General features: G+C 35.7%; 2 protein-coding genes across 2 annotated transcripts in view; both read left to right on the top strand.

The window, feature by feature from the left end:
• The first annotated feature begins 2297 nt into the window (after positions 1 to 2297).
• LOC136988646 (gastrula zinc finger protein XlCGF7.1-like) lies at positions 2298 to 4206 on the top strand. Its single transcript, XM_067286555.1, has 2 exons — positions 2298 to 2466; positions 3920 to 4206. Exons 1-2 carry the CDS (start codon positions 2298 to 2300, stop codon positions 4204 to 4206), a joined length of 456 nt encoding a protein of 151 aa, XP_067142656.1.
• Positions 4207 to 9470: 5264 nt separating this feature from the next.
• The window catches only part of LOC136988658 (uncharacterized aarF domain-containing protein kinase 5-like), a 49789-nt gene continuing 44220 nt past the window's right edge, over positions 9471 to 15039 (top strand). The window contains exon 1 of the mRNA XM_067286568.1: positions 9471 to 9853. Within this exon, the coding sequence (XP_067142669.1) occupies positions 9606 to 9853 (248 nt within the window). The 5' untranslated portion in view covers positions 9471 to 9605. The remainder of the gene's footprint in view (positions 9854 to 15039) is intronic.

Genomic DNA, 15039 nt, shown 5'->3' on the forward strand with positions numbered 1-15039 from the left:
GGATGACATCAGGGCCCTCGAAGCCCTGGAAATATACAGGGCAGGCCGAGTAGGGAAATGCATAAACTTTAAGGACGGCAACGCCCTTTCATACGCATGGCGTTACGTATGCGAAGAATACGAAAACGGCAACGCTACATAGCGCACGCGTATATTCAAAATTAGGTTCGAATATATTTTAAAACTAAAAGTTCCTCGAGGATTAATTCAAATAATTTGGAAGCCAGTTCTCGTTTGTTCTTCTGTTCGATTAACCTGAAGCAGACCTCGAGTGAGGCCGAAAACGTTTGTTTTTGGACAGTAAAGGAAGTACCAGATACAAAGGTTAGAGAAGAGTTTTGGTATAATACAGTATTTTCTTATTCTTTAGATAACTTTCAGAGTCATTTTATAAAATTTAATCCTTAATCTTTCCGTAATATCAACAGTCACTTCGACTTTTCTACTTTTACAGCATAATATCGTATTATACTCGTACACACAAGCATCCATTTTGCTTTGGACGTAAAAGCTGCTTTATCTTTGCTGCAGCGACTTCTTGCAGTAAACGTTTAGAAACGGTTCGTTACATTGCAGCGCTGCATAAAGAAACGCGGTCGCAGCTAAAAGCTTGTAAAATCTTGACGCGATTTACGGTTGGGCCGACAATTCTGGCGGCACATGATCTTGGTCTACGTAACTAAGCGATAAAGTAATAAAATAAAATAAGATTATACACTTATACAGTTAGTCCAAGAAGAAATTCATTTGTGAATTTTTTTAAAGTTTGTAACTAAGCGATCATCGAAAACTACCTCGAAAAGCTTAACTCTCATTGGACGGATCATCAGAATAACATGGTCCGGATTTCATAACACAAATATTTAAAATATAAAATTTGAATTATTTTATTATTTCATTGAATACAATTACGAGAATTATTTATTAATTTAAGTGTTAATGAAACGACAATAAATAAATTAATATAAATGGCGAGAGAAGACGTAAAGACGGCGCTAGGAAGCCGCGAAGTGCAAAACCAAAAGAGAGAACGCGGATATTTTCTTATATTTATAAAATAATGGCGACGATTCGTAAGAAATTTGCATTGAGAGCTATCGTGCGAACAAAATGCGAAAACTTTTTGTAAGTATCGACGAATAAACGTAGATGTTCAGTGCGCTATTATCAATAAACGGTGGCGTCCACCATTACTTTGGAAGGCTTCGGTTAGTCTTCCCGCCTTTTTCCCCCAATTACTCCCTAACGGCGATGCCCTCGAGCCGGTTTGAAACATTGCAATTACTCGTATGGTTTATCTTGATCGAAGAATTATGATTTTTTAAATATTTTAAGTCGATAATGCCAAGAGGTGGGTAACTTGATGAGTCCAGAGGAAGACCTGTTTCTACTCTTTTGGCTCAGTTGCAATCGTGTTGAAGTGCTCGAAGGTTAACTTGGAAAAAATCCCTTTGGTTGACGTAATATGATAAGTTTTCGTGAAATATTTCTTGTAGTACTTTTCTGCTTTTATTATATTATTTTAAAGAAATGGGGGATACTATAGATTACCCCCTATGGAATTTCGGGACTTTGAGTATATATCTGAACTGAGGGGACCGAGACGAGTTCAACGATACCCTACTTTTGGACCGGAGACGAAAAATAAAAAAGTTATCATACTTTTTTCGGCGATCACGCGATGATAGGGAGTCGCATCGCTCTCCGCTAAGTCGGCCTCGCTATCGCGATCGGGAGTCCCGTCGCTTACCATTAAAATTGCCTTTAGTAGACGTTTTCCCCCTTTTTTTGCTTTGTTCAAGAACTACCGTGAATCGATCACTAGTTTAGCACATGGCGGCGTGTGGTGGCGCCCATACGAGAGGTCAGTCGGGCCGCCATGTTCGCTGCCACAAGTAACATTAACCGAAATGGCGATCGCGCGATGATTGGAAATCGCGTTGCTCTCTCCGCTCTCGTATCGCATGTTTAACCCTACTGGAGATGACCGTAGTCCAATGTCATGGTTTGCAGACTGCAGACTTTACCGCAAGATGGCAGTACTAGCAACTATGGTGCCGTCTTTATGAGAGCATTAAAAAGTATGGTAAGTGAAAAAGTATGATAACTTGTTTATTTTTCGTCTCCTGTCCAAAAATAGGGTACAGTTGAACTCGCCTCGGTCCCCTGAGTTCCAATATATAATCAAAGTCCTGAAATTTCATAGGGGGTAATCTATAGTACACCCAAGAAATGTAATTTATTGTCCTTATTTTTGTTGAGTTTTTAAATACAGAACTTACGATTCGGTTGAACTGATGCCGGGTTCCGGGCTGAATTTCATCGTTGGACCAAATGGCACGGGGAAAGTGTACTATCGTCTGTCTGATATGTCTTGGACTGGGAGGAAGACCGAATATCATGGTCGTGCCAGTCGGGTATCGGACTATATCAACGTAAGTCTTTTAAAGGAAACGAGTTATGAAGGTAGTATTCTTAACATAAGTCTTTTAAAAATGCAGTATTCTTTTTATCTGAATTCAACATTATACAATTCTACATCTATATATATAATCGAGACGAGTTGATAATAATAATAATCAGCGCAGAGCCCAAACGGTAAGGAGTTGAAAGTTGAAATTTGGTACACGGTTAGGGTACGTCACGAGAACGCACACTAAGAAGGGATTTTTCGAAACTCTTCCCCACGGGGGAGAGGGACAGCATTAAGGCTTAACACTTCCATCAACAATGGAAGTGTCACGTAACAATGAATGTGCTACATAACAATGGAAGTGTAAAGAGAAAGCGACGTGCAAGACGCAGATGCAGTTTTTTTCGTTTTTGCATTCTTGCATTCTCCCAATTCTTGCATTCTGTGAAAACGGGTAAGGTTGACTGTAACGTAATAATCTTAATTTTCGCTAAAACGGTTAGGAGTTGAAAGATGAAATTTGGTACACAGGGTACCAAATTTAAGTACCAAAGTGTTAAGTAACAATGGAGAACAAGAGAAAGCAACGTGCAAGATTTACGGGCTCTGGAAAAAAAGAAAAAAGAAAAAGAGTAATATGTTAGAACACATTCGATTTTCAAATTTAAACAGATTAGTTCGATTTTTCTCGACCTTTCTTCTTTAGATATTGGATGAAAATCGAAGGATATAATCAGAACACGTCGTGAAAATCGAACAATATTAGAACATTCGATTTTCAAATTTGACCTTTGTTTAGAAATACTTAGTTCGTTGATGAAATTATTCTTTTTCTTTTGTGACTATAACGTAATATCTTAATCTTCGCTATCGTTACTTTTGCTCGAGCAACGCCGGGCCTACCTGCTAGTTTAACAACACAAATGAATATATGAATAATACATTCCAATGTTAAAAAATCATATTAAATTAAATTTTTTAGAATTTATCTCATGTATACTGTTTTTATTTTCAGTTGTTCTTTGAATGAAACAAAGTTTTGAAGAAAATATTTTCCAAGTTTATAGAAAAATTTGATATTACATACTGCTTCACTTACATCAATACTCTTCGTTTAAAAATATAGATGAAGAAACAGGAAATTATTCCAAGGATATATAAAAAAATCATGAAGATGTAAATACATCTTTAAGATGTTTTTCAGAAATTGTTTATTTTAATATGTCTTCCCTAATTAGCTATGGTTAAATATATTAGTGGCATAAAACATATACACTGGAACTTTTTTATTTCTAAAATTAGTTTTTGTGTGTTGATACAGAAATGCTTTTAGATATAAAAATTATTATTTAATTAAATATTTTTATTGACTTAATTATTGTTCTTATTTAAGAAACTTTTTATTATTATTTGATAAAACAATTTTTTTAATATTAAGTTTCAGACATCTTTCTCTCTTTTCTAGCAATTTCTTTAATTAATTTAATTTAATTTTTTTAATTGTAGAGAGAATGAGATGTTCAGATAAATATTGTAATAAAAGATTTACAACGAAGCAAAATTTGGAAATCCATCGAAGGACCCACAGAGGAGAAAGACCATTTCGTTGTTCTCTATGCGACAAATGTTTCACCACCAAACAGAATTTACAAGTTCACGAAAGAAGCCATAGAGGAGAAAAACCATTTAGTTGTCCTGTATGCGACAAGTGTTTCACCACTAAACAGAATCTACAAGTTCACGAAAGAAGCCATACAGAGGAAAAACCATTTATTTGCGACTATAAAATCTAAATTTTACTATATTATATTATATTATATAATTAGAACTCACTTGTGTCTGTGACCGGTGTGAAAGTAATTAATTCAAGTTAACGAACGTTTTCTGGACGCCTTCGGTGTCCTTCTTCAGGTTAAACTGCTGGATTCTACTTTTTTTAAAAACGCTGTTCCGATCTTTTAAGAACGAATTCGAATGATGACAGATATAGCGCATGCGCGATGGTCATCGCGCTTTCGAACTATCATCATTCGAATTCGTTCTTAAAAGATTGGAACAGCGTTTTTAAAAAAAGTAGAATCCAGCAGTTTAACCTGAAGAAGGACACGGAAGGCGTCCAGAAAATGTTCGTTAACTTGAATTAATTACTTTCACACCGGTCACAGGCACAAGTGAGTTCTAATTATATAATATACACCCCGGTGTGTATGAGGAAGATATATATTATATTAATTATATTCGTTTATTATATTATATTAATGTAAGTTTATTATATGTTTATTATATTATATTATACCTTTTGTATTATTACCTATATTACTCGTGTATAGTTTTATTATTAATATATTCTAATACAATATTTCGCGACTTGTGTGCAGTTAGCATATTTGATGTAAAAAAAAGCAGTAAAACAAATGAATTTCGAATCGCTACTATTTTTAATGTAAAGTTGGATCTCACACAAATAAATTTCTCAAGGTTAAACATTTATATGTACTGTAAATCTCCCTTAACAATTTTTAAAATGTCATTAAAATTTTATTTTATAAAAATATATTTATACAGATATATTGTTATAAAAATGTGTGTTTTGTTTTAAAAATAAAAATTTTAAATCAAAAATTTTAAAAATCTCTTTAATGTTCATTGCAAAAGAAAAAAATACATGCGAGATTTGTTGTCATCAACATAAGACAGGAAAAACTCATAAAAGAATCAACAAAACATGTTAATTTAATGGCAGTATATTATTGTTTTAGTTTAATAACCAATTGAAAATGATTAATGCCGTTAAAGGAATACAAACAAGCAACAAGGCTCAGCCACATTTTTGGAATAAGAACAAGATATGGAAAAACAAACCAACATATATTCCTAGCTGATCTAAATATACTGATTGGAAAATTTTCAGATATCTGCTCAATGAAAAGTGCATTAGCAGTTGAACATTCAGTTTGCACTCCAGAACAGGAATGATTATTTTAACACTAAAGCTTAGTTCACATTGAGCGAATAGCGAAAGCGAAAAGTGATTTTTATTCGCTTAGCGAAATTGACCTATACAACCAAAAGCGAAAAGCGATTGCAAATTTTAAGGAGCCAATCATTTTCAAGCAAGAGAAAACATCTCGAAAAACAAAATGGCCGTTTTCGATCTTCCGTCGTTAACTACGTTTGTTTATTTATTCAGAAAGAAAGATACGTCAAAAAGAAAACGATGGTGAGTGCGTGAAATATTAAAAGTCCGTAATTACAACATTTACTATATTGCGTGAGAAAGTGTCTATAGCCATTTTGAAAACAACAAGAACCACGTGACAACTAATGGGAATACGATTAGTGGCGAAATTTTTTCGCTAGCGAAAAAGCTGGACTGTTCCGAACTTCGAAGCGATTCACAAAATGATAAAATTCGCCAGAAACGACGTCATGTCTGACGTGTTATTCGCTCTGTTTTTCGCTTTTGCCAGCGAATCGCGCTCAGTGTGAACTAAGCTTAACTATTACATCCGAACGGCCGGATGGCCGAGCGGTAAAGGTGGCAGCCTACCGCTCTGGGGGACCCGGGATCGAATCCGAACGGGTCGAATAATCCCCAGGAATTTTTCGGGGGGTGGTCCGTTCGGATATGTCGGGCCCCGTCCCTCACCACCCGGTCGCCCCATTGTGGGCCTGGCCGAACCCATAATGGGCCTACTAAAAGAGGCCCTCTTAGTGCCCACAGGGCGGAAAGAGTTAAAAAAAAAAAAAAAAATGCCAATTCTCGCTTTGAGAAAAAACATATAACATCTATTAATTTAGATATATCTATTAATCGTAATTATCTTGTTATAATTTTCAATATTTATTTTATGTTGTCTACCAATGTTAAATTCTATTCCGCTTTGATTTCCAAATTGCTTCAATTTTACGAAAGAATCGTCATTCGTCATAAATTTTATCGTCAAAATGTCGAAATTTTTTTGTCGACGTATTTATATTTAATTTAGGCATCGGTCTTTCTCTTTTAATAATGTTTTCTTTTTCATTATACGGTCTTGAACCAAAACTTTTTTAAAATAAATTTTTGAATCACTAGCCACGATATAAGGGCTAAAATTAAAATTATAAAAAAAACTTACTTAGTAAAACAAAATGTGTGATGAATATACATGCTTAGTAAAAGAAAATTCTTCAATTATACGAATATACTTTTAAAGAAACTTATAATTAAATATAACTTTGTGAAGAAACGTACATAAAAATAACAAAATATTCTTTACTTTTTAAATCTTAAAACAATCCACTTACAAGTTAGTGAAATAGCGCCCTACGAGTGGCTAATGAATGAAATCGGAGACGGTCCAGGTAGGCGTGTGCGTGCCAAATCCCGAGGGTGCCGATACCGGTCAATGTCAAATGCCTCTTTTGTCGCATCACTAGTATATCTCAAAGGACGCCACAGGGTTGTTGTAGATTTGAAACGTTTCTCACCATAGCTGTAAAAATCTAAATATGTTAAACTTAACAGATTGTCCGTCGTTCGTTTTCTAACTAATTCGTTTTAGAACAGAGTGTTCACGGAAATTTCCAAAATTTACAACTTTTCGGTCACTCTCATTGAACTGGAAAAATTTCTGTCTTTATTACATCTAATATTACGAAGAGATCAGACCCCACTGTACTCGGCAAGAGATTGGTTCGGTTAAGCTTCTGTTTAAGTAAAATTTTGGCTCTTTCATCAGGGTTTTATTTATGTTTCTAATTCCCTAATCGCTTAATTATTTAACTACTACTTAAGTACAAATAAGTTGAAACCGGTTACTTTGTACCTGAATATCTGTAGTCTTGGGAAACAGTGGAAAGACAAATTTTTATGACAATGGATATATAAATCGTAAATTTAAGGAAAATAAATTCTAGAGCTTTTTTTGTACCATTGTACGTCTCATTCATTAAATTTGGTTGTAAATGATGCAGCCAAAGTAACAGTTAATTTTTTACCACTGTACTAGAATTGTACACGTTTTTTCTGCATCCCCTTACAGATGGGACATACTAAATCGAAATATCACCGATTTAACATTGAAATCCGTAAGTAATATAAGATGGGAGAGCGGAATAAACGCGGAATAAATATATCAAATATTTTAATGGATTTTTTTAAAACTCCTGTCAACTATACAGAACTATCATAAAAACATGCCAGTAAATTCCTATCGGTTGGGTTAAGTTATAAATCTAGTCTAGGGTGGGCAACCTTTTTTATAACACGGGCCAGAATAAATTTTACGTTTTTTCCGCGGGCCGTAGTAGTCAATTGACGCCTTCTTGTGGCTCGTAATTTTTTTAGTCTGCAAATATGAAATAAATAAATAAAAAGTTAATTACTACATTTATTTCTCTTATAGTTTTCGAAAATTACGAAGAATTGGAAAAATAACTATTAATTAGTTATTTTTCCAATTTAATAATCTAATAAAGATCTCGCGGGCCGGATAGAAACTTTTCACGAGCCGTAGCTGGCCCGCGGGCCGGGGGTTGCCCGCCGTTGATCTAGTCTGCTCGTGATTCACATAATCGGGCGAGGGTGGCCGAATATCTAGCAGGCGGCTAACAGTCCACAACCGCTCCGGGATATAAAATGCTTTATGCGTGTGTTGCTTCTACCAGCTAAACCGTGACGTTGGTGCTCTGTAAAGCGCATGCGCCAATGCCTATAATCTGGCTGCTTGGAAATTGACGGGCAGGCGGCTAACAGCCCACAACCGCTCCGGGATATAAAGTCGGACTCTTTATGCGTGTGTCGCTTCTACCAGCTAAACCAGGTGAGGTTGGTGCTCTGTAAACCGCATGTGCTAATGCCTATATAATCTGGCTGATTGGAGACTGACCCGGTTTCGACATTCCTTCCGCCACCGAATTATTCGAATATACAATAGCAATCTTATCGTTTTTTTTTTTTTTTTTCACATGTAGTATAGAAATTTGTAAAAGATACAGTTATAATATGCAGTTATAATAAAATATTAATTTTAATTAATTCAAAGTACGTTAAAATATGAAAATTTATATTTTATAAAATACAAGGGAAGGTCATTGGAAGGTGGAAGCGGCGCTTCCATCGCTTCCAATGACGGCACGCCACTGAAAGTACCACAATACTGAGGCCGGACGATGAGAGATCGGGTCTAATTATGGGCATCGATCTGTATAGCACAAAAGAGACATATCCGACAATATTTTTGTATCAGCAAATTATCCCCCTCCCAACGTATTTTTATTTTACGCCATACTTCAAAATTTAAAAGTAGAAATGAGTACTTGTGCACAACAAATACGCCTTATCGACCTTGACGGATCCAACATATCCAGGACAGAGCATACCCAAAAAACTGGGGTTTTTCGACCGATCGAATTCGCTCCAGGATTTCTCAGAGTAGTAGACCGATGACTAAATTAATCGCTTTGGCCATCTGGTTATAAATAGGGGTGAGCGGGTATCAAGAGATGTTTCAATGTTTCAAAATCAAGCTGCTTATAAAAAAAATGTTTGAAGTTCAGACCCGAACACGAATTTGTGTCTTTCAAATGAAAAAATGAATGCTTTTAACGTCCGTTTTTTTTTCTTCTGAAAGACACAAATTCCCTCCAATTCATCACTCGATAATATTTTGTATATATACATTATAATCGGCCGGATGGCCGAGCGGTCAAGGTTAGCAGCCTGCCGCCCTGAGGGACCCGGGATCGAATCCGGACGGGCCGAAAAATCCCCAGGAATTTTTCGGGGGTGGTGCATCCGGATATGTCGGTCCCCGTCCCTCACCAACCGGCGCTCCCATTGTGGACCTGGCCGAACCCATAATGGGCTTGCTATAAGAGCCCCTCTTAGTGCCCACAGGGCGGAAAGAGTTACAAAATATATATATATATATATATATATATATACATACATTATATTTATGTTGGTATTGTTAATGGACTCAATAAACTAATGCCAACCTGCAGTTAGCATGGTTAACGGTATCAGCACGGATTACGTTTTATATAATATAGAAATTGACAATTTTAACTTGTAAAAAGACAGATTATAGAAAAATCCGTATTAGGTTCAATTCGATTAAATTTTTATTTTCCAGAGGGCAGCACGTGACATGTTTTCGTTGAAGTTATCACATGTTTTACACGAGTGAAAGTCACATTCACATCCATGTATCTACACAGTAATAAATTTGCAAGAATTCAATTTTTTAAGAATTCATTTCGTATTTACTTCGAAAACTTTACTCGGCGGAATTTTACCAAAACTCATTTAAAAAGTAGTTCAAGATGGAAGTCAAAATATATAATAACAGGAGGATTGGTATCAATACCTTTACTCTATTATCACTTTCTGTTAACTTCCGTACAAAAACGTAATGTTCGTACTTCGATTGAAGGATTTACAAGATTTTGCAGGTATTTAAAACTGTTTTAAATTAAGAAATAAAATGCTCGTTTATTATATGCTTTCTCACAATTAGGATGGTAAATAAAGTAAGGTTAATGTTACCCTTGGTGCCAAGATGGCGGCTCGTCTCTTATTCCAGCAAGGAAACAGTGGGACACACGTTCTAACCTAACCTAACCTATTCTAATAAATTACCATAATTATTAGCAACCAAATTATTAGAATAGGTTAGGTTAGGTTAGAACGTGTCCCACTTTCCTTGCTGGAATCAGAGACGAGCCGCCATCTTGGCACCAAGGGTAACATTAACCAAAAACAAAATTTATATATGAAACTAAAGTTTGTTCTATACTTGTCGCAAAAAAGAAAACATGGGTGTACTATAGATTACCACCTATGGAATTTCAGGACTTTGACTATATATTTGAACTCGGGACCGAGACGAGTTCAACGGTACCCTATTTTTGGACCGGAGACGAAAAATAAAAAAGTTACCATACTTTTTTAATGCTCTCATGAAGACGGCACCATAGTTGCTAGTACTGCCATCTTGCGGTAAAGTCTGCAGTCTGCAAACCATGACATTGTACTACGGTCATCTCCAGTAGGGTTAAACATGCGATACGAGAGCGGAGAGAGCAACGCGATTTCCAATCATCGCGCGATCGCCATTTCGGTTAATGTTACTTATGGCAGCGAACATGGCGGCCGTTCCTACTGTTTGTGCTTCCGACTGACCTCCCGGAGGGGAGCCGCCAGCAGGCCGCCATGTGCTAAACGTCACTAGTTATTGATTCACGGTAGTTCTTGAATAAAGTAAAAAAGGGGGGGAAATGTCTACTAAAGGCAATTTTAACAGCAAGCAACGTGACTCCCGATTGCAATAGCGAGGCCGGCTTAGCGGAGAGAGCAACACGACTCTCTATCATCGCGCGATCGCTGGAAAAAAGTATGATAACTTTATTATTTTTCGTCTCTGGTCCAAAAGTAGGGTATTGTTGAACTCGTCTCGGTCTTTTGAGTTCAGATATATACTCAAAGACCCGAAATTCCATAAGTGGTAATCTATAGTATCCCCAAAAACATTTTTTATTAGACCTCTGTTTATGTTATGAAAATAAAATAATTTAATCTTGGCCCGTTCACCTAGTAATCAATTGACAGGTTGCACAATCATTTACGGCAATCAATAACTGGGTTTTTCATCATTGAGAACTTCACATATGTGGCAACTGTGAAACAGTGCCGGTTCTAGGGTTTTGAGCGCCCGGGCAAAACAAAATTTGGCGCCCTTTCATACAAGAATATACAAATTTACTGCAAATTTAAAAAAAAAGTAAAAAAAGGCAAAAAATCAAAATTACACAATAAAGAACTGTATAAAAAATTTATTTATTTAAAGCACAGCGAGTGTTGTTAATGCAAAGTTTACAGAAAGACAAAGTTATTTAACCATTAAGGCGTATGACAGGCGCCAGTATCACTTTGACTATTCATAATTTTGTTGATATTTGTAATTTATAAATTTGATCTCGTCCATTTTTTGAGTAGATTGTTGTGATACGTGATACTGATTATAAATTATCTTTTCAAAATAAAAATAAACTTTTTAGAGATTTAAAAGCATTTGTCTGCATCAATGTGTGATAAAAGCCATAAAAATTCTTAGGTTTCATTATTTTAATTAGTAAATTTTTGTTTTTGTCTATTAATCTTTTTTTGAGTTATTATGAATTCTGACTATACAAATAGTTTTCTTTGAATAATTGTAATATTATTTATGTCTGTTGACAATAATAAAATAATTAGCGTTGTGACCTTTATTTGGTATTATTAAAGAAAAAACAATTTATTGCTTGCTAAAAAAAATCGATGTCTCATGAAAAATGATCAGTTTTAATTTATAAAATCTAAAAAAATAATGAATGTAAAAACATATTTTATTTTTATATCGGTGCCCCTCAAAATTTGGCGCCCTGGGCAGTCGCCCGGCTTGCCCGCCCCTTTATCCGGCGCTGCTGTGAAAGGATAAACTCAATAATAGAAAATATGCACCAGAAATGCAGAGCCCTCATTATTTTCTAAAAACCCAACAATGTCTCACTATGTGGTTGACTACCAGTAGAGGCATTGTGCACTAATTTTTTCCATCAATGTGAGGTAACCTGTTGTTATTATATGTTATTCATTCATTCATTTTAAGTTTATTAGATACCAATTTTAGTACATAGCCCGGTTCCACTTTGGGCACTACCAGGAATAAAGACAGATAAATTTACAGGTATACAGATATATATATTTTTACATACATAAATGAAAGAATTGAGAGTGAAGTAACAGTTAACCGCGACAAACTTTGCGCTTGTCGGTAAAACCGTATCAACAAACAGGAGAAGGAACCCAGCTGGCTGTACGAGCTTGCCTTCGCTCTTACAGTGCCAGCACATAGGGACAGCACAAAAGACAGAACACTTGCAGTACCCCTAGAGGAAAGTGAGGTTATGTGTGATTTGGCTAATCTTTCTAGTCAGGTTGTCGAAAGCCTGGAAAATTTCCCGTGTCCTCCAGAAGTCAGCCGAGTCGCAGGGCCACCCCACCCCCTGCTCCCGAAGTAAGAGTTGTAACTTGAGTCTATGCTGATCCAATATCATGCAGTCATTTATATAGTGTAGAGCATCATTCCCAACGTTGCAAGTCGGGCACAGTGGTGATGTGCCGTGGGCAAACCTGACCAGATAAGCAGCATACCTGTCCAGATAAGCAGCATACCTTCTGTGATTTGTGAATACTTGAGAATTATAGTAGTTGGGGGTGTACCAACTATTTTGCAGGAACGTCTCGAGGTTAGGAATAAAGGTGTGAGTTATATGATCTTCATGTTGGTCCCAGCTTTGCTGCCAGAGAGTAAGAGTGTTATTATATGTCATTGATAAAGGGGTAGTTTTATGGTGCTTCCTGTGAAGGGTTAGGCCAAGACTCCACTAGCATAAAAACAGGCGTAAAATCCCTCACCGCAAAAGCCTTTAATCACGTGACTGCGATATTTTACACTTGAGCAGGTCGTAAAACTAGCGTAAAAGTGAGTTGAGCAGTGTTCAACTTTTGACACAAATATGGTCATAAAACGGTACCATACACCAATCAGAAGTCAGTGAAATCTAGGTCATTGTGGCACTGTGTGAAAATACGGAAAATGAGCTTTTGTGTATGTTTTCTCGTGGCTACTCTAGAATCTGGAAAGATTTATTGAAAACATCTGAAAGTATTCATGTATCTATGACAGGCATGTCAAACACGCGGCCCACCAACACCTGGGTTGCGGCCTGCCGAGACTTTAAAAAATTTTTTAAATATCAAGCTTTGACGCTCGAAGTTGGAAAGTTTGAACTTTTTCGAACTGTACGATTCTCGCCCTTTTTGTGTTTGTTCGTTCCGTATTTCATCCAACCAATTCAAATTGGTCGACGCTAGGAAAGACGGTTGGATAACGGCCGCGGCTTTATATCTACGAACGATGATTGGCCGGCGAACATCGCGGAAGACTGCTACGTGCCGATTTGTCTATTGGCGATTGCTACAATCCGTATAAAAGGAAAGGTTTTGGCGCAAAAGGCAAGTGTTTGATGGAATGTCAAGGCAGACGTTTGTGTGCTCTGCCGTAAGGTGTTTCGTCTACTATTGCCGTGACGAGTGACTGTATCCAAAGTATACGTCGCGAGGTGTCTTTTTGACGGATCTGTTCAGGAATAGTGACTTTCGGAACTTTCGGAACTTGTTTGTGTGAATCTACTTTGTAAACGTCGTAATTTTTGTCATTTGTAAATTATATTCGAGCAGGTAGACTTAATAATCTCAATTCGCTTCATTTCTGGAATGTGAATACACCGATCTACCATATTATACGGAAGTTCGTTGGCTTTCGAGTCATAAAGTGCTAAAACGATTCTTCAAATTGCTGGACGAAATCATAATTATCTTGGAAACAAAAAATTACGAATGCGCTGAATTAAAAGTTAAACAAAGGATAAAGGTCCTGGCTTTCTCAGTTGATATTACGAGTCATCTTAATCAACTTAATCTTAAGCTTCGAGGCAAAAATCGTGTTGCGACAACGCTATTTGATAATATTAACGCTTTCAAACAAAAATAATTACTTTGGCGAAAACAAATAAGAAAAGAAAGCTTTGAAAGCTGCCAATATCTATTGCTTAAATCACCTAAATTAAAATTTACAGAATTCGATCGAAGATTTTCTAATTTTAAAAGCTGTGAATTACAATTTTGTCTTTTTACTTCACCTCTATCTATCGATATTGAAACCGTTGATGAAAACTTACAAATGGAATTAATTAAAATCCAATGTGATAATTTGCTGAAGCAAAAATATATGCAAGTTGGAATTCCAGATTTTTATACATATTTATCTGTAGATCGGTTTCCTAAAATGTTATCGTTTGTTACCCGTATACCGGCTATGTTCGGAAGCACTTATTTATGCGAGCAACTGTTTTCTTTAATAAAAAATAAAAATTCAGAAAGGTCGAGGTTAACCGATCGACATTTATCATCAATTTTAAAAATTGCATCAGCTGAATATATTCAACCAAATTTTGATGACTCGCTTTGTGAAACACGTTGTCAAATATCTTCTAAAAAGTAATATTAAACTGTGATTTTGGTTATTTCTTATTACAACTTTTGTTTTTTATAAAAAATATAAAATGTTTTTAAGTTTAAAAAATAATATGAAATATAAAATGTCTATGTACGTATAATATACAATATATTGAGTCTAATAAATACATAATATAATCATTCTAAAAATCGTATTTTATTAATTTTTTGAACAACGTGCGGCCCCCGACTTATACAAAATAGATCATGTGGCCCGTAATATCGTATGAGTTTGACATGCCTGATCTATGACAAGAGATATCCCAATTATAATAATGGATGCCTAAAACACCTGATATGGTCAGCCAAAGGAAAATCCTTCAATCCTTTTAAAATCATAATTGAGAAGTATATTTTATAAATGTAAGTTATATTTTTATGATTAATCAAATACAGCAGTGGAACAAGTCAGGCAGGGCAGTCAACAATTATACCATAATAAGTTGCAGATTTGATTTCTTCAATTATTTCTGCTTTTACTTGATTACCAATAAGACCTACAAATTTGTCACAAATATTT

The sequence above is a fragment of the Centruroides vittatus genome, unplaced genomic scaffold (genome assembly GCF_030686945.1).
Source record: "Centruroides vittatus isolate TY-2023 unplaced genomic scaffold, ASM3068694v2 scaffold_373, whole genome shotgun sequence".
In the NCBI taxonomy this organism is placed as follows: domain Eukaryota; kingdom Metazoa; phylum Arthropoda; class Arachnida; order Scorpiones; family Buthidae; genus Centruroides; species Centruroides vittatus.

Bases quoted from the DNA above. Each gene is read 5' to 3' on its own strand.
- LOC136988646 (XM_067286555.1), top strand. From the start codon at position 2,298: ATGCCGGGTTCCGGGCTGAATTTCATCGTTGGACCAAATGGCACGGGG. The intron at 2,467-3,919 runs GTAGTATTCTTA...TTTTAATTGTAG, and splicing joins AAAGGAAACGAGTTATGAAG to AGAGAATGAGATGTTCAGAT.